A 19,713-nucleotide genomic window follows, 5' to 3' on the forward strand; every position below is an offset into this window, starting at 1 on the left:
ATTCAAACCTCTTGCTGTTTACACAGAAGAAAAAATGCATGCCAGGGGTCCAATGACCTAATGAGGGATGCAACATGGACTTCAGCAGGAGGTGGATGGGGCCTTGCAAATCTGCTTCTCTCACACACAGTGAGCTACAGTCCCTCGATACGTATAATGAAAACCTTCTTTTGTTTACAGTGACAGATGCCACAGGGGGTTGTACATTTGGCTATTATTTTTTCTCTAGGAGTGTTTATTAACAAATGGCTGAAGGTTTTATGATGTGGTGGAAATGTACCTCTCCTGATAAACAGGAAGTGCTCAGAGGCATTGCGTTACCCTGGAACGCAACACAGAGTCCTACTGCTTGCCTCTTTTTCTCTTTCAAAATGCTGTGACACCACTTCCTTCAGGAAATCTCTCGTCTGCACAGCTCCTACCACTGAATCATGGAATGGCTCAGGTTGGACGAGACCTCAGAGATCATCTACTCCAACCTCCCTGTCATGGGCAGGGACACCTCTCAACTAGACTCAGCTGCTCGAAGCTTCATCCAGCCTGGCCTGAAACACCTCCAGAGTCTCACCACCCTCATCATGAAAAACTTCTTCCTGACATCGAGTCTAAACCTACTCTCCCTCAGCTTCAGACCATTTCCCCTTGTCCTGTGTCTAGACATCCTTAAGAAAAGTCCCTCTGCAGCCTTCCTGTAGGATCCCTTCTGCTACTGGAAGGTGGTCTAAGGCCCTACCAAGGTCTGTTCTCCAGGCTGAGCACCCCCAGCTCCCTCAGCCTGTCCTCATAGAAGAGCTGCTTCGGCCCTTGGAACATCTTTGTGGCTCTGTGTCCTTTTTGTGATGGGGACACCAAAACTGCTTGGATGTGCAAAATCAGAAAAGCAATGGTTGCGTTAAAAATGAATGCTGAGTCATCAGTTTTGAGCTGTAGAAAGAGCTGTCTGTAATTGATATGGTGTCTGTTAAAAACATGCTGTACAGACTCTGGGCTCTCAGCTCAGTGGATTGAACAAGATGCAAGGAGAGGAGACTGATACCTTCCCTCCTCCCACAGCACAGGGGCTTGCGGGTGCCTGAAATGCGTCTCAGCCTTAAATCTGGGGGTATCTCTTCTGCAGTGCAGTGTCAGCAAGGCCAGGCTCTGGCCAGCAAAGGGGAAAAGGCAGTTTTGTTTCCTTCTTATCTGCTGGGACCAGCAACATGAGTATGCCAGCTCCTCTCCAGTGTCTTGCGTTCAGAGTAACTGTGGTGACTCACATGAAGATCTCAGAATCCCTTTGGCCTCCTGTTCCCTATCACTTGCTCCTATTCAGCCCCTGCCCATCACTTACACCATATCTCCTGACATCAGGCCCTTGGGAAGCATGCTTGTTCCATCACAGAATCATTAGCTACGTGCATTTGTGCTGAACATCACCTCAGCTGACAACGTCAGTGAGAGCCTGTCCTCGGGAGCTCTTTGTAGGTCTGGCATCATTCCCCAAACTGGTCCCCACTGGCATCAAGCTGGATGCAGTGGGGTGTGGATATCTCCCTCTGCCTACAGCCCTTCTAGTCCCATAGCTCATTCCCACTACATTTCACTTCTGTTTCACATTCCTCCCTCCCATATTCTCTTTTATCATTTCCTTTCTCTTCTATCCTCTTTTACTCTGTACATCCTCTCTTTTATTCCATCCCTTCTCTTCTGCCCTCACATCCTAACAAATGCTCCCTGCACGCCTGGCTGTGAGCAAGAAGCATTAAAGGCAGAGTCGCTGCAGTGTCTGGACAACATCAAATCCTAATCATCTTGTTTCTACGTTCTTTGACTTCTGCCTCTGCTGGAGGCATCACTTGCCCTGCTACAGCTGAACTGAGAGCAAGTAGGGGAAGCAGTGCTGGTGCATTATTAGAGTTCTGAGGGTTTGTAATAATATCATCTCCTTTTTGGTGTAATTTCTTGTGCTATCCTAGCAATCAACGACAGCAGAGAGCGAGGGACAGACATTATCATTTTGCAACAGCTTTTAACAGCCTTCCAGTGCATAAAGCTTTGGCACCAGAAAACAGTGGTTGTGTAGTGGGACTTCAGTGACATCCTCACAAGTCACTTCTGTGTAAATACTGACTCTACGTATATTTCATTTGGCCAGTCTTGTAAAATAACTTTTTCTCTGCTGGTTCAGTTCTCTTATCATCCACAGCTTTCTTATCATCCACAGCTTGTTTACTGAATTTTAAGTCTTGGGCAAGATGAAGGAAGCTCATGAGGAGTAGCTGGTTTGCAAAAGATACAAGCTCCAGATAACTGAGGACAAGTAAAGCACACACCAATATTGAAATCACTCAGAGTTTTATTGCAGCTGACTGAGACAGAGTGTGCTTGGAGGCTGGGAAATTTCCACTGCTGAAGTGCAGGACAGTGCCTGGATACTGCTGCTACTGCAGCTGAAAAAGAAAAGTAACTTAATTTTATATAGACAGCCACAAAATGTCAGCATGTTCACTTAAACTGTTGGGATTCTAGAACAAGCTTTTAAGGTTGCTGTCAAATGGGTTCTCTTTAAAATACTTAGAGTATAATTGTAAACTACAGGTACAAAACTAAGGGAGATGAAAAAATGACTTGGAATTGGAACTGTGTTTGTGAACAACAAATCTAACAAGATCATGATAGATAATCCAAGACATCTCCTATGAGTGTGACAGGTTCTGACAATGGGAGAATGATACCCAGTGCAAGATCAAGGTTGTTACTGACAGCATAGCTCTGCAATTAATGATCTTTTGTGCTCCTCTTGGCATGCACAAAACAAAGAGAGCAATCTGTTTACTGCTGCTAACTCCGTGGTGTATGAGCCACTATAAGCATCCTGCAAAGCCAGTCAGAATCTGAGTGGGGGGAAAAGGAAATGTGAGGGGAAAGAAGTAAATGTTGCCCAGCAATTTGGGTAGGGAACTGCTCTTAAATTCCCAACAAGGAGAGATTACAGCTTGATGCCTGTTTTGTTGAGGGCACTTTATGCTGCACAAGCAGTGGTTGATGTTTAGGTGAAAATCAGTCTCAAGGGATTTCATAGAACCAAGTGAAGCTGGAAAAGGATTTTAAGAGCACTGAGTCCAACCATAACCCAACTACTCTGGCCACTAAACTCTACCCTGAAGCACCACATCTACAGCTTCTCATACACCTCCAGGGATAATGACTCCACCACCTCCCTGGGTAGCCTGTTCTAACTCACTCAATAATGAAGTTTTTCCTAATGGCCAATCTATACCTCCCCTGGTACAACTTAAACCCATTTCCTCTCATCCTGTCACTGGTTACTTGGGGGAAGAGACCAGCACCAGCCTCACTGCAACCTCCTTCAGACAGTTGTAGAGAGCAATGAGGTCTCCCTCAGCCTTCTTATCCAGACTGAACACCCCCAGCTCCCTCAGCTGCTGCTCATACAATGCCCTTCAAACCCCTCCCCAGCCTCATTGCTCTTCTCTGGACAAGCTCCAGGACCTCAATCTCTTCCCTGTCCCTTGGTGCCCAGAACTGAACCTGGTACTCAAGCCATGGCCTCACCAGGGCTGAGAACAGGGGTACCAGACTGAACACCCCCAGCTCCCTCAGCTGCTGCTCATACAATGCCCTTCAAACCCCTCCCCAGCCTCATTGCTCTTCTCTGGACAAGCTCCAGGACCTCAATCTCTTCCCTGTCCCTTGGTGCCCAGAACTGAACCTGGTACTCAAGCCATGGCCTCACCAGGGCTGAGAACAGGGGTACCATCACTTCCCTGCTCCTGCTAGATACTGGGTTTGATCCAGGATGCTGTTGGCCTTCTTTGCCATCCAGGCACACTGCTGGCTTGTGTTCAGCTGTCTAACCCCCAGCTCCCCCCAGATCCTTTTCTCCAGGCAGCTTTCCAGCCACTCTGCCCCAAACCTGTAGCATTGCTTGGGGTTGTTGTGACCAAAGTGCAGGACCCAACACTTGGTCTTGTTAAACCTCATTGCATTGAGCTCAGCCCATGGACTGAACCTGTCCAGATCTCTCTGTGGTGCCTTCCTACCCTCAAGCAGATCAACACTGCCACTGAATTCAGTGTTGTCTGCCAACTTGCTGAGGGTGCCCCTGATGCCAACAGAGCTGGCATCAATACTGAGCCCTGGGGGACACTGCTTGATTTCATCTGTATTTTAGCAGTTAAGTCATGCCCAGGTGGGTACTGACTAGAAGTAGTAGTATCTGATGATCTTTATGAATCCTAGGATCTTTCCCTGTGGATCAGAGCTCATATATAAGCAATTGAAGTTTGTGTCACATTCATCACCATGGTTCCTGAGTGCCTTAGAAGTTAAAATACATCTTTTTAAAACATCTTACAGGTCTTAGTTCTCTCTCTCTTGTCACCCCCGCACAAAGGCTTGAGATCTTTCTAAATAATGCTGGGGGAGATGTTGTATATACTTAATGCCTGGGTTTGGGAATTATAGGGAGGATCAGGCTCATGCTGTGGTGCCCTGAAAGCAAATGCCATGCTCCTACAGCAGCCACCAAGAAAGCTGTCTTCAATGTCCCCACCTAAAGAGTACAACTACACAAACGATGGTTGGACTTGATGATCTGTGAGGTCTCTTCCAACCCTGATGATACTGTGATACTGTGATTTGGGGAGATGCAGCTGTGGTTTTAAGTCAGCACAGAAATTTGAAGTCACTCCCAGCCCCACTAACAGGGCAGCTGCAGAGTGCTTGTCCTTGACCTAAACCTGCTCATGCTGTCCCCGGGACCCACAGGGCCTCTCACAGAATCACAGAGTGTTAGGGGTTGAAAGGGACCTACAGACATCAAGTCCAACCCTCCTGCCAAAATAGGATCCGCTTGGGCAGGTCACACAGGAAAACATCCTGGGGTGGGGGGGGGCGGTCCTTGAAAGTCTCCAGGGGAGACTCCACAATGTCTCTGGGCAGCCTGCGTCAGGGCTCTGGCACCCTCACCATACCGAAGTGCCTCCCCATTTGGGGTGGAACCTCCTGTGTTCCAGCTTGTACCTGTTGTTCCTTGTCCTACCACTGGGTGCCACTGAAAAGAGCCTGGCACCTTCACCTGGCACCCACAGCCTCCCTGGGCAACCTCTTCCAGAGCCTCACCACCCTCACCCTGAAGAACTCTTTTCTAAATATCCAGTCTAAACCTACTCTCCCTCAGTGCCAAACCACTTCCCCTTGGACTACTGCTGGACACCTTTATGGGAAGTCCCTCTGCAGCCTTCCTGTAGGATTCCTTCTGCTACTGGAAGGCAGCCTAAGGTCCCCCCAGTCTCCTCTTCTCCAGGCTGAACACCCCCAGCTCCCTCAGCCCATCCTCACAGCAGAGCTGCTCCAGCCCTTAGATCATCTTTGTGGGCTCCTCTGGACTCACTCCAGCGGCTCTGTGTCCTTCTGCTGGGGACACTGGAACTGGATGCAGTACTTGAGGTGGGGTCTCAGCAGAGCAGAGTCAAGGGTCAGAATCTCCTCCCTTGCCCTGCTGGCCACACTCCTCTTAATGCAGCCCAGGATATGATTTGCCTTCTGGGCTGCATGAGGGCACTGCTGGCTCCTGTTGAGCTTCTCCTCAGTCAACACACCCAAGTCTCTTCCTTCAGAGCTACTCTCAACCCAAACACAAATGCCAAGCTGTGGCCCAGGAGACACTGTTGGAAAAGCATGGCATAGCCTTTTGACTCTTCGTTGGGTTTATTTAGGTTAGACATCTATTTGAACACAGCACTGACCTCTTTCCACAATTCCCTGGCCTGCTTGGTTGGCTTCCATTTTGATCAGACACATCCTGGTGATGAAGGTAGAAAATAATCTAGATGCATGCCAGCTTTTAATTAGATTTGCCATGACAGGTTGTGTTTAAGCTAGATTCTCTATAATCATTTGTTTTGCATTTGCTGATGACAGATTTATTTATGTATGTAATCAGAACTGTAAGCACAATTTCATTTTTAGAGCTAAGAGAACCTTTCAAATAATATTTTACTTGGTTTCAGAACATTTAAATGCTTTATTCACACTTACTGCTGTCTAAAATTGCTAGGGAAAATAACGCTGTGCTTCTAAAGTGCAGGAGAACACATCAGGGAAAGAGAAGCATTATATACAAACAGCAGAAGCATTATCCCACCCGAATACATCAAAACCAGGCTGTATAGCTGAGTGTCTGTTAAATACAGACAGAAATCTACTAGGGTATGTTGGCCATCCACAGCTTCCACTCCATCAAACCAGGCTAGGGCTGCATCAGAAGCTCAGAGCCTGCTGAGGGGTCTGCACCAAAGGAGAGGCTCGGGGCTGCCGTTTGGCTGTGCAGCTGAAACCAGTAACTCTTCCCTCTCGACTTCTGGGCAAACAGCAAGAGAGATGCTTTGGGGGATGCTGGGAAATTGTAATCAGCATCCAGAAGCAGCTAAAGAAAACTGCAATTGTTCAGTCAATGGCAAAGGACTTGCAGCAAGTCGTGACAGAAGGTGGGATGGCAGAAAGGCCCTCCCTGGCAAGTCAGAACAGGGGATACTGGCAGGAACACTCTGAAGACCAAGACAGACAGGAAGCCGCATGACTGCCGGCAGAGATGCCAGTAGAGATGATAGCAGAGCTGATGGAGTTGTTGGAAGACAGAAGAGTAAAGTACAGCTGGCTGAGAACCTGAAAGCAACTGGATTGTCATGCAACAGCTTCTGGCTGAGCACTTCTATGCAGGAATGCAAAACTGGTAACTACCTGTGAAAAAACAAAAAGCATTATAATCAAGGGTAATCAGATGATTCCATGCCGGGGTCTTCTGCCAGGCTGGGGTTGGAACAAGCATGGAGCTAAGGTCTATCAAGATAGGTATTTGAACATGTTTTCAGAGGAATGGGAGATAGAGCCTGCCTCAAGCAGCTGTGGCAAGAGTAGCTACAGGGGCTGCAGGACTCCAGATCAGAGGTCAATCTCCTTTATGAAGATCATCAGAGTGGAATTATGATCCTTGTGCATAAAACGTTGTGAACTTCCAGATCCAGCCCAAGCTATTTTAGGGAAACAGGACAGACAGGCACTGCTGCAAGCAGCGACCACGGCACAGTATCACAAACCACTGCCAACTACTTTTCACCTTACTCCAACCCTCGAGTTTATTTACATTTATATAGGAAGCAACTAAAGAGGAAAATGTAACTCTATATAAAAACAATATGCAAAATAGAGGTTGCAAACCTATGCACTGAAGTTAGGAAACGTCAGAAATAAACATGCCCTTATTACAGGAGTTCAGCTCTCGCATGTAATAACCGTGTGCTGTGCGACAGCAGGAGGTTGTAGCGAGGCCAGAACTGCACACAGCCCGTCTGGGGCACGGGCAGCGCCTCGTACGCAGGAGAAGCGCTTTCTTCTCCCGCACTCACTCACTGCCGCCCATCCTGCGCCCCGCACCGAGCGCGGCCCCACAGAGCGCACACGCATCGCCTGCTCTAGCAGGCCTCGGCGGGGCGCAGGGCCTGCGGCACAGCCGGTGCAGGCACAGCTCTCGAGGCCTCCTCGGGCTGGCGCCCCGGAGCCAGGGGCTCTGCTCCCCACTGCGCCCGGCGCCGGCCCGGCCTGTCCCGCGGCCGAGCCCATCCCCGACCCCCGCCCGCCGCCACCTGACGCCGCTAATGGCGCCGGGCGGCCGCGCGCCCGCAGCGCCGCCACGCCCGCCACGTGACCCGCGCGCCGCGCCCCCTCCCCAGCGGCTGCGGTTACCGCAGTCCCTGACCACGCCCACTGCCCCGCCCCCTTCGCGCCCGGCCCCGCCCCCCGCCCGCTGCCGCTCCCTCCGCGCGAGCCCACACCCCTCGCGCCCCTCCCCCGGCCCGGGCCGATGCGCGCGCGCGCGGCCGGCAGCGTCTCCTCAGAGCGGCCGCGGCGGTGACGGCGCTGACGGGGGCTCGGAGACCGCGGTAGCGGCCGGTGCACGGCGAAGCGGGCGACGCCTCTTTTCCTCCCTCCTTCCTGCATCCGTACCCTCGTCCTCCTCCTTCTTCCTCCTCTTCCTCCTCCCCCATCCCCTCCCCCCCTCCCGCACGCAGGCACCGCGGTTCCCGGCACGGACAACATGGCGGCGGTGTCGGGGGCCGGGGCTGCGGGCGGCTCTGCCAACGCCGGGGGCCCGGAGATGGTGCGGGGCCAAGTGTTCGACGTGGGGCCCCGCTACACCAACCTCTCCTACATCGGCGAGGGGGCCTACGGCATGGTGTGGTGAGTGCCGGTGCCGATCCCAGCTGGGGCAGCGCCCTTGCCCTGAACAACTCCCTTCTTTCCTTCCCCGCCGCCCTGCCGGCCGCAGCCTCCCCGCGGCCCGGCCCCGGGCTCCGGCCCGCCCTTGCAGGAGGGAGAGGCCCGGGCCTTGCCCTCGGGGGAGGGGAAGCCGGGACTCAAGCTTTGCCCTCTTCAGCGCTGCTTTTCCCTCTGCGTTCTCGAGGTTGCCCCTCCGACATCACTCTTCCCCTCCTTTGCTCCCGCTTCTTCCTCCCGCCCCCCCCCCCCCCCCCCGAAAAAATTCCGCCTTCGGTAGGTGCAGCTGAACGTCTCGTTTCCTTTCAGTTGCGCCTTTATTTTCTTGAATATTGTTTGTTCCTGCCCCTGAAGTTGGTTGCTCTCTTTATTCTCTCCGTCTCCACAGTGTGACTGCAAATGTTAAGGAAAGAGGAAAAGGTGGCAAAATCCTGCTGCAGCCCCGCGGTTCCCTTTGTGCTCCTCTGTACGCAGGAGACTCACCTGGCTGCGTGTCCCCTAGGTTGATAGAAAAAGTGAATCTGTGCATAGGAGTTGCTGCCCCTACCTGGCTTTTCGTAGGACGTGCTGGCGGTGCTGCACAGCCTGCCCGATGAGTGTCTGAATTATCACGGGTGCAGGCGAAAGTTCCCTCCAGCCTTTCTAGCTCGTGGGTATTTTGTGTGGCAGCGGCTCGGACTAAGTCTCGCTAAGCAGCGATCGTGTGCGTTTGCCGTGCCAAAAGAGCGAGGTGAATGGGCTACAGAGTACTGAAAATGGGAGCTCACCGTTGTAAGAGTGAAATGTGTGTGAGGGGGTTAGCAGTGTAAATGAGTTGAGTGATGCTGTGTGATAGTGTATCTAGTGGCTGAGTGCTAAACCTGATGACCTTACTTAGGAATTCATGTTGTGTTCTGTTAGTAACAGGTTAAAAAAATCCAGCTTCTGAAATAATTTATGGGATGCAGATGAAAAACTTCTTGTTGTTGTTACTGTTTTGTCAACTTTCTCCCATCACTTCTTCCATTTCTTCAGCATGTTTTTTGACCAGGGGTACTAAATGAGGTTTACAGGCTATGACTCTTCATTTTTCTCTCGGGTGCTTCATCTGGTGTAAAGTGGTGAGTTTCTGGGCAAAGGCTCCTCACAGCCTTCAGCTGCGTGATACAGATTTTTGTGCATGTAGCATTGAATTGTGCTGGCCTGTTAAGATGAAGTCATCTTGTATTTCAGGGTGTATGTCAGCTTTCATCTAGGCCTGAGCTCAACTGGGAGGTGAGCCTCCCCTACAAAGTTTTGAGTCGCGGCCTTCACTTTTTTTTTTCGCTGTGGGAACAACCTTCCACATGTAAATCAGGAATCCTGTTTACAGCGTAGAAATATCCTTGCTGTTGTGTGAGCATTAGAAATCGCAGCAGTGTATCAGGCCAGAGTTTGTTAATGTAACTTATGGTACAGGCTGTGTTTTATTCTGATGTGCTTTATCATCTGAGCAAGGGCAAGTAAAGCCGCGCAGATAATCTCAGCACCGACTGCACTGCTTTACACTTGCTGGCCCATTTCGGAAGGTGCTGGGGGCTGCGCTTGTAAGGTGTGTGCTGAGTATGGGCTGGTTCGTGTCAGTGGGGTATTAAAAATGTGTTTAACAGACAGTGCGTTAAAGCTACAATATTTCTCTGCAGATCGAAGATTATAAGCAGCAGCCTGATGGCAGCTGATGCCCATTTTTGGCCTCACTATGCTAGTGAGCACACACAGGGGAAACCGAGCCACTTTCTGCCCCTCTAAATGGTTTGCTACTAAGTTCTGTACTAAAACTGTTTCCCCTCCAAAACTATATAAAGTTACAGTTTTAACTTCAAAACTGCGTGTCTGCTGAGAATGCCTTGCAAAATTGCTAATAAAAAAGCCAAGTGTCTGGTTCAGCTCAAACATACTCCTGTGTTTTCTGCTCTAAGATTATTAACATGAAATACTAAATTGGGTGTGTTGTGCTCTTAGACTGGGAGCAAAGTCTCATACATTGTATGCTTGATAAGAAAAGTGTTGGATGCACTTGCAGCTAAATGCCATAGCAACTGGAATGCATTGTAGTGTCTAACATCCAGGCTGCTATGGTTAAATAAGATTGTTTATCAATCAACAGATGTATAGGTTATACAGTTTAATGCTGTGTGTTTCTTAGCTTGATTTGATTGCTAATGCAGTGAGGCTCTGCAGAGATTCTCCCTTGAGGGGTGGGGTTGAGGGCAAGCTGTGCGGGTGCAGATGGAGATGTTTCCTGCAACTGCAAAATCCACTTAAATTTGTAGACTTTAATGAAAGAAAGCAAAGCAGGCCCTGATGGTTTTGTTTTAGACCCACAGCTAATGTGTACGACCTGAGAGAGGCTAGGGCAGGTTATTTACAAGTGCATTGTGCCATAAGGCTTCTTATACCGAAAACAAGTCACTTAACTCTTAAAACCCTTCACTCTTTTCCTCCTTCTCCCTAATTCTTATGTTTCTGCATTATTGTATTAGGGAATTGAAAACAGTAAAATCCTTTTAATTATACTAATAAAGGGGAAATTAAGTATTCTTAGGATAGTGCTGTTACAGTCTGTCTTCCATTTTGATTTTGCAGCAGAGAGAATAATGTTTGGGAAATATTGATCACAACATAAAATAACAGCACAAGAAATAGAGGAGGATGTTCACTGAATAGGCTGTATATGAATGTTCTTTCATCTGGATTTGAGAACCCTTAAAGGCATTTAACTCTTTTCCCTGGTGTAGTCATTTTTAACATAATCAGGTTTTGAGTAAAAATAGACTTACCAGAGCAGTAGATTTACTGCTGTATTGTGGTTGCAGTTTCTCAGCTTTGTAAGCAGAAAAAGCACCTTGTCAGGCAAAGCCCTCCAGTTCAACTCTGCCAAAAATGTTCTCCCTTTGATAGAGGCTTGCCTCTAGCTTGGGAATTTTGTTGCTTGGGGTGAAGTGGTTAGTAAGTGGGTATCCATGTCAATATCCTTTTCTAACCTGTTGTTTTGATTTCAGTATTTCTGCATGTGAAAGTAGGGGATGACCACAGTACCAACAAAGTTTTAGCCCAAATCCTCAGCACTTCCTAGGACTGCAGGACATTATTTGGACAATTATTTAGTCATGCAGTCACGTTTGTTACCATGAATTAATTTTATCCAAGTATATGCAAATGTGGTGTTTATTCTATTTTTCTTCCTCTTCTCTTTTGATTAAGAGATGATTCGAGGGGGCTTGGTGTGAAGTTCTTTATGTGACTTTCCTTTTTTTTTCAATCCTCTATGATAGTGGTTTATCAACCTCAGAATGAGCTGAGACCTACTTTTAGACCAAGTCTGAAAGTTTCAGAAGTACCTTTCAGGCACTGTAAAATGGAAGAACTTTTTGAGATTGTCTCCTCCTTTTTCTTTTGGAAAGCAGCCTGTTCACAAGCTATAGTTTAAACACAGAAACAGCAGTAAAAACATGATAGTGTTGAGCTTTAAATTCCCAGTGTGAGTTGTTCTTCATCCAGTTGGTCAGAATGATACATTGACAATATAAACCAAGTAAACTTTTTGGAAAGTAATAGTGAATGGGAATGTGATAGGGATGTTTGTATTCTGGGTTTTGGAAACCCCATTTTGTCATCAGGCTTATGTGACTGTGAAGTATTAGCACTGTTGCAAATAACCACATATAAACAGTAAAGATGAATACACTTGGAAGAAATCAGTCTTGAAGCTCAAATTTTGCATTTCTTGGCCTGAATTTGACCGTTTTGTTACAAAGACATCTTTGTGTTACTGATGTGCTGTAGAAGAGTGGTATTAGAGGTTAAGGTAGTCAGTAGATGAATGTTAAAAGAATAGTGAAAAGATTATTTAAAACATTTGGCAGTAGTTTCTCCAGAGTTCTGCTCCTTTCTGTTGTGTCACAGAAGGGCCCTACTTTTAGAGGATGGATAATTTAAAATGGAATGTGAGAAGTATGCTCATAAAGAGACTCAAAACTATTGGGACTAGCGTGATCTGCAAGGCATAGATATTTATATTAAAAGGTAAAAAGGCTGAAGGGGTTGATGGTCGTGCAGCATTTTCTTTCAAGGCTGTCCATCCTTACACAAAAGAGTAGCGTTTGCATCCCTCTGTGAGGGTCAGATTGATGATCTGGTGAGGACTGGCTCAGTGGCAAGGGTCAGAAACAGCCTGCAGGGTTTTTTCTGTTAACTGATGCATCGATCTGAAGAGAGCACCCTTTAGTGACAGCACAAGTGTGGAGATTCATGTCCCTGCTTATGTGTGCTAAATTTTAGGGAGTACATGGGTTTCAATACCTGGTCATTAGCATGTTCTAGTGTGTGTGATAAGGAGAACCGGGAGCTGATACAAGTCAGCCAACCCTAATAAATACTCCTTAGTGGAAGGATCAGAGAAGAGAACTGGGGAATGTAATTGGTGGGTAGTTACTGGCTTCTTCCCTCTAGGGAGAAGGCCTAGGTAAGCATTTCCCTTCCATCAATCAGACTTCTAGCACTTGCTTAACCTGACCTGGGAACATGAAAGGAGCTGCTTTTCCTGCTGTGCCTGGTGATGCAGCAGGTGGTTGGCACCCTCTGTTCCTATCAGAGTTGTCTTTAGCACTTACGGAAGATGAGAGGTAACCAGGTTGGTGCCCTGCTGCACCACTTACACACAGAAGTCATTTGGGCTGGATGGCAAACAGCTGAGGGTGCTGAGGGAGCTGGTGAAAGTGCCCACAAAGTCACTTCCCATCATGTACCAGCCATCCTGGCTAAGTGGGGAGGTTCCAGCTGACTGGAGCTTGCAAACGTGATGTCCATCTACAGGAAGGTCTGGGAAACTACAGACCTGTCAGTCAGACCTCCTTTCTGGGGAAGGTCATGGGGCAGATCATCTTGAGTGCAATTATGCAGCACGTGCAAGGCAACCAGATGATCAGGCCTAGCGTGGGTTCATGAAGGGCAGGTCCTGCTTAACAAATCCGATCTCCTTTTACGACAAGGCGTTCACTTAGTGGATGAAGGAAAAGCTGTGGATGTTGCTTATCTGGACCTTAGTAAAGCCTTTGACACTGTTTCCCACAGCATTCTCCAGAAGAAACTGTCTGCTCATGGCTTGGGTGGGTGCACAATTTTCTGGGTTAAGAACTGGCTGGCTGGGCCAGTGGACTTAAACACAGCTGGCAGCTGGTCACTACTGGTGATCCCCAGGGCTCAGTGCTGGAGACAGTTCTCTTCAATGTCTTCATCAGTCATCTGGATGGGGGCATTGAGCACACTGTTGGGAAGTTTGCAGGTGACACAAATTGAGTGGGAGTGTTGATCTGCTTGAAGGTAGGAAGGCTCTGCAAAGAGATTTGGACAGGCTGCATGGATGGGCAAAAGTCTGATTTGAGACCAGTTGTGTGAGGTTCATCAGAGCCAAGTTCCAAGTCCTACACTTGGGTCACACCAACCCCATGCAGCTTTCAAGGCTGGAGGCAGAGTGGCTGGAAAGTTGCCTGGCAGAGAAGGATCTGGAGGTGTTGCTTGACAGCTGTCTGAAGGTGAGCCAGCAATGTGGCCAGGTAGCCAAGAAGGCCACCAGCATCCCGGTCTGAATCAGCAGTAGTGTGGGCAGTGGGAGTAGGGAAGTAATTGTGGCCCTGTGCTGGGCTTTGGTGAGGTCACATCTGTGGTTCTGCATTCAGTTTTGGCTCCTCGCTGCTTTTTCCTGCATTCCATCAGATTTGACAATGGTAAAGTCTTAAAGATGGAAAGTTTCTCCAAGTGCCTTAAAAATAGGTGTTTTGCTAGAGCAAAGAGATTCTATGTGGTGCTCCACTGAGGAAGAGGCTGCATTGGACGGTCACATCTGAGACGTCAGACTCCCTCGAAGAGACGTGACAGACTCCCCAGTTCCACCAATGGATTTATTGGTGTGTGTTTGTAGGCCACCAGGCTATGTTAGTTCAGTGAGCTCCTTGTTTCGGAGTGGGAACCTACACACAGAGAAGAGTTAATAGTAGAAGGTCTCCCTGGAGCCTTCTCCAGGCTGAACAACCCCAACTCTCAGCTTGTCTTCATAGTAGAGGTACTTCAGCCCTCTGATCATCTTCATGACTCAGTTGGTAAACTGAGTAGGTGTACAGCTCAACTTGAATTGCAAACTGATACTTCTCCAGCATAGTAATTTTTTTAGTACTTTTCATGTTGTTTTTTTAATGTTTGTCATAGCTTTCAGCTGTGATCTGGAGATGAATTAACTGATCAGTTGGCTATTTAAATATATTTTGTGATGACTTGCTGTGGAATATTTCACAGCATAATATAGTTGAAAGGGACTTCCTGAGGTCATGTAGTCCAACCTCCTACTCAAAGCAGGGTTGATGTCAAGTGCAGATCAAGTCACTCAACCTGTCTACTCAGTATTTCCAAAGTCTCTAGGGATGAAGATTCCACATCTCTGGGCAGCTTCCACTTCTAGCATTAAACCAATTGCCCAGTGCAACTTTTGCCCTTAATGCAAGGGCTTTCCTTGCTGCAGCTTGCAACTGTTGCCTCTTGTCCTTTGTAGTTTTTACTCTTGAGGAGTCTGGATCAATTTTCTCTAGTCCTCATTTATATGTTACTTAAATTAGATGCTTCCCATACTCTCTCCCTGCCCCAGCCTATGCAAAATCGGTTTCCTTAGTTTTTCTCTTCATCCTTCTCTGCATCCTAATGTTTTTTTTTGCTGGACTTGCAGCTCTGCTGGGAAAGAGAGTAACTGGATGCAGTATTCTAGATGTGGCTTCACAACAGGAATCCTTACCTGGATCTGCTGGCTTAGTAATGCAGCCCAGACCCTGGCTGGCCTTCATCCCTGTGAGCAGGCACTGATAATGGAGGAAATTAGATGTTGTCCTGATGATCTGGAAAATACTTGCACTTAAAGTGAGGTATTTTAGAAACTTATCAAATAATGTTTGGGAAAAAAACTAAACTCCACGACATTTTATGAAGTGATTTCAGTTATATTTGGTTTTGATTCCAGATCGCTCAAACAAAGCATATGGAGCTATAAACATAGTTTAGAGCAGGACTTTTCTTTTACTGTGACGTAAGGTAAATTAAATTGTATGTGAAATGCAGCAAGAAGTCATTTGTTTCAGGTGATTTATCTGTGTAACATCCAGGTTCTGTTAATTGTTAGGTCAGTTATTAAGGATGTTTGTTTGCTTCTGAATGAATCTCCTTTTCAGAAGGAAGCTTATTTTCCTTTGCTTTAGTACAACTTTCAGCCATAAAAAGCTGTTCTGAAACGTATCCATTTGTAAGGCACATGAAAAGCTCAATATGCATTACTTTATCAGCTTCGACCAGGTAAAGCAGTAATAAATGGCATCAATTCATATGGAGTTATTTGGTGAGATATTGGTAGGTGTGTTGGCAAGACAAGGTTTCTCATACTCCATCAGAGTGCGGTAGGCTGGTTTCTTTTTCGGAGTCCATTGCTGTCTGCACCCCTTTCTGCTGAGTGAGACCTAATGCGGAAGGGTCAGCACCCAACTTCCACCCAGGGAGCTGCTGCTGCCCTGGCTGCCTGCAAGCTGGCTGGAGGAAGGGCTGCTGAAAGGTGGCTACCCAGCTGCCTCTCCATGGTGGGTGAATATACCGAGGGGTGTGTGTGTGTGTGTTTATGTACAGGGCTTGCAGAAAGGCTGGGACGGAAACACAGTTCTGTGAGACATGGGCAGAATCCTTATGATGCTCCAGTTTTTAGTGGAGTTGTGCACAGGTTTGTACTGTCTTGTTTAATGTTAGCTAAAATCACAACGGCCTAAATTCTGTTAAGGGGAAGATCTTTTCTCTTACAACTTCTTATTTTGTATTTTAAGAGAATTTTTGTGAAATGCTGAAATACTTTGTGGTGATTAGAATGCAAATGAGACTTTTTGTTACATGGTAGAAAGCAATTGGTCTATGTAGCCAGTATGTTCTAAGTACCAGCAACTTGCAATTAGGCTTACAGTTTATAATATGCCATTACCTCACTTTGCAGGTTTTGTAAAATTAGCAGCTGTCGCTGCAGTTCCTCACTTGCTTGGAGGAGTTTGCTTCACAAATTATTGCTGATGTGTCCTGAGTAAAACTTGGAATTCATCTGAGCACCGCAAATCAATACTCCTCAAATTGCTTCATCTGGAATCTGCTCAATTTTATTGGGTTTTGGATGGTGTAAATTACCCCAAATGACAGTCTGGCTGACTTCTGCTTTGGTTTTTTTCTGAATGTCCCATCATTGTGAAATCTCTTCCTTTTAAGTTACAGTAGCCTACGTGCCTCGATGCTGATACCTGGTCGGAGCAGAATGCAAAACTGTTACTGTGTCGAGGGTTCACAGTTGGCCTGTCTTTTTAAAAAAAGGGGAAAAAAACCATGCAAAAACTGCCTTGCAAGCTGATGCTGGAGGGAAGTAACTTCTGATAGTGGTGAGATGCACATTTGTGCTGGTGGTTTGGGGTTTTTGTTTTGTTTTGCAAGTGGAATGCTGCACTAACCGTGGCAGAGTGGGCAGCAGCAATAAGCTTGCTTTCTCTGGTGCTTTGTGCTAAGTTTCACTTTGCACTGATGTTTCTACGGGTTTAGGAGGACCCCTGCTTCTGAGTGTGCAGGAGTGATTCTGTTCATTATTTTATTCATTTTCTATTGCAGTGAAGTACTGTGAACTGTCTCTTCTCAAGATTTGTTTTGTGTGGAATCAAACAAGCTAATGGAAAATGTAGCAATTGCTTGGATCTTGTGTATTTCCTTTATCTAAAGCCGATTTTAGAGTATAAGTCAAATGAGAACCTTGCTAGAGAAGAGAGTAAAGCAAGCTGCAGGGCTTGTTAATACTGTTAGCCCTCACAGCTCTGGCAGTGCTGCCCTTCTCTCTAGGAAAGGGGACATGTTTGCTGCACACCTTCCTAGTCTCTGCTTCACTGCCAGAGGAGGGTGGTGGTTGTTTTCCAGGCTCTGGAGTAACAGTGGGTATGTAACAGACCTGCGGTTGCTGTCTTGGTGGCTTTTTGTTGCCTCTTGAGAAGCCATAAGCACAAGAGGAGGAAGTCAGCACTGCATCAGCTCGTGTGGAGGTTTAACTCTCATGATGGCTGGGCCTAGAAAAGCTGTGGTTTCCATGACTGACTTGTGCTGATCTCAGGCTGTGCTGCTGCTAAAGGGGTAGCTTTTCATTCCATGCCTTGGGTTGTGCTGTTCCTCAGCTGGTGCTTACACTGCTCTGGAGTTAGCTGTGTGAGAAAACTGATTTTAGCTGAAAAGCTGCATCATAAAAAGTAAAACATAAAGGTGGTAAGTTGGTGTGACTGACACAAACCCCTGTGAGTGCCAGTGCTGACACAGGAAGGGAATAGGAATGCACAGGTGAAGACTTCCTTACTGCTCCTGTTTGTAACCCACTTTGACATGAGCTTCTGCAGTTCTCTGAACTGGCACAGAGAAAATCGCTGCTGCAACCCAAAAAGCGAGGATGAGGTAGGGCTGTGTGGCACAGGGGAGAGTGAACCACAACTGCTCCTTTTAATTCTCTGAGCCCTTAGGTTGTTTCAGATACTGTCAAGCTCTTAAAATTTCACTTGAAATTGATTCCCACAGGAACTGTCATTAAGTTTATATGTAGAGAAGAAAGTGATATTTACAGTCATGATGGCTTATCAAAGGCACTTGGGTGCTGTGAGGTGTTTATTTCGTGTGGGGCTTTTAAAGATAGCAGTGAAGTTTGCCTGAATGTTAAATTTGGCAGAGATGCTATCAAAGGAAATCTTGGCAGCAGAGAACCTGTAACCCTCTAAAATGAGGAGGTTAAGTGGGAAGGCAAGAAGTAGAACACTAAAATGTAGGAGTTGTCTATTTTCTGAAGACCAGTTGAACTGAAGTGGCATAAAGTAGGCATGTATGATGTTTTGAAGTCACAGCTTCACAGCTGATGGTATAGAAAGAAAACTGCACACAAGAAGGGACCAAGAGAAGTAATCTCTTTTCTTGAACAACGAAGATTGATAAAACAAAGAGACAAACAATTCCCTCCACGAATTGGTGCCCATAACGCCACCTCCTCCCACCCCCAAAGATTGTAGTGAACAGTCTGTTACGGTGCTGCTGGCTATTACTATGTCCAAGTGCTGTGTTGTTTTACTTACAGCAGTCTTAAAAATAAATTTCAGCTATTTGCATCGTAACTTGATAAATGTCAGCATCTTACAGAAATGTCTGTGATTGAACTAAATGTAGACTGAGTGAAAAGATGAAGATCTTCACAGATCAGCTTGTTTGCTGGGAATTATTTTTGCCTTTCCTCTCCTGGTTGCAAGCAGAATTATTCAGTATTTCAGAAAAACGCTTGTCCCTGGATATGCCCTTGGAATCTTGTTTCCACAGCAACACAAAGCTACTGATAAAATATCCCTCTTAAACTTCAAATGAGCTTTTTATTTAGAGTTGTAATTAGGATGCTGCCGGTAGCATTGTGTATTTTTATGTGTGTGCATGCAAATGCTGAGAGCAGCCTGTAAAACAGCCATGGGGTGAGTGATCCTAGAAGTGTTGGAAGAATATTCCATGAAGGGGTAAGCCTTCAGACAAGGTGGCAGAGGAGTGTATCGAGGGTGGGGATGCTGCCAGAGAAGGCAGTTGTTTTACAGTGGTTCTATGAAGAAACAGCCCTCTGTGGGATCCAGCAATTGCCAGGAGCTGGCTCCTTTCCTCCCGGCAGCTGCGGCATGCTCTCACTTGTTCCAGTTCTGCTCCAAAACGAAACGTGAAGGAGTGGATAGAAGAACATGCAGCAGCCATTGTGGGCAGAAGGAGCTAAGCTTTGGCACTTGGCCCAGTGTGTCTAGTGAAAAGCTTTCCTTCCTTGAGGAGGAGTTAATGGGAGAGGGGCTACATGTCGGAGGTTCATCTGGGCAGTTAGTAGACTGCTCAGACACTGCTGAGCATTTCCTGGTCATTGCGTTTGGAAGCAGCCCCACCCTGAGCTTCTTTTGGAAAAGAAGATGGTGCTGGAGCCTTTAAAAGCTGTGGTGCAACATCTCAGGTTATAAATGCTCATTTGTTTATTTTGTACAGCTGCACAAGCTGTTTTACTTAGTCAAAACTTTGTTCTGTGTTTACAAGATACTTTTAGGAGTAATAAACTGTGCTGCTAGGGCTCGTATTGATTTTCACGTGGTGTCTTAAGAGCATCTAAATAGTGGTGCTGTTGCAGGTTGTCACAGGATGGTAACCACAGCTTGAAATAGGAATAATGTTGTGTATACCAGAGTTGGGCAATTGCAAAATCTATATTTAAATTTATCACATTACAGATAAATAGCACTCACAGCTGAATGCTTGCATCAGCCTGAGAAGCTGCACATCACTGGGGTGGAAATAAATCCTTCCTTCTGAATATTTCAAGTGTCACTA

At 46.9% G+C, this 19,713-nt stretch overlaps 1 protein-coding gene and 1 long non-coding RNA gene across 2 annotated transcripts in view; one reads left to right on the top strand and one right to left on the bottom strand.

Annotated features, from left to right (window-relative positions):
- Positions 1-6,501: 6,501 nt before the first annotated feature.
- On the bottom strand, positions 6,502-7,626 carry LOC135188666 (uncharacterized). Its single transcript, XR_010307780.1, has 2 exons — positions 7,222-7,626; positions 6,502-6,744 (listed from the first exon to the last, which is right to left on the bottom strand). It is a non-coding gene; the product is annotated as an uncharacterized LOC135188666 (long non-coding RNA).
- A 219-nt stretch (positions 7,627-7,845) lies between these two features.
- The window catches only part of MAPK1 (mitogen-activated protein kinase 1), a 35,011-nt gene continuing 23,143 nt past the window's right edge, over positions 7,846-19,713 (top strand). The window contains exon 1 of the mRNA XM_064168769.1: positions 7,846-8,241. Coding sequence (XP_064024839.1) covers positions 8,099-8,241 — 143 coding nt within the window. The 5' untranslated portion in view covers positions 7,846-8,098. The remainder of the gene's footprint in view (positions 8,242-19,713) is intronic.

Source organism: Pogoniulus pusillus, chromosome 30, assembly GCF_015220805.1.
Source record: "Pogoniulus pusillus isolate bPogPus1 chromosome 30, bPogPus1.pri, whole genome shotgun sequence".
Lineage (NCBI taxonomy): Eukaryota > Metazoa > Chordata > Aves > Piciformes > Lybiidae > Pogoniulus > Pogoniulus pusillus.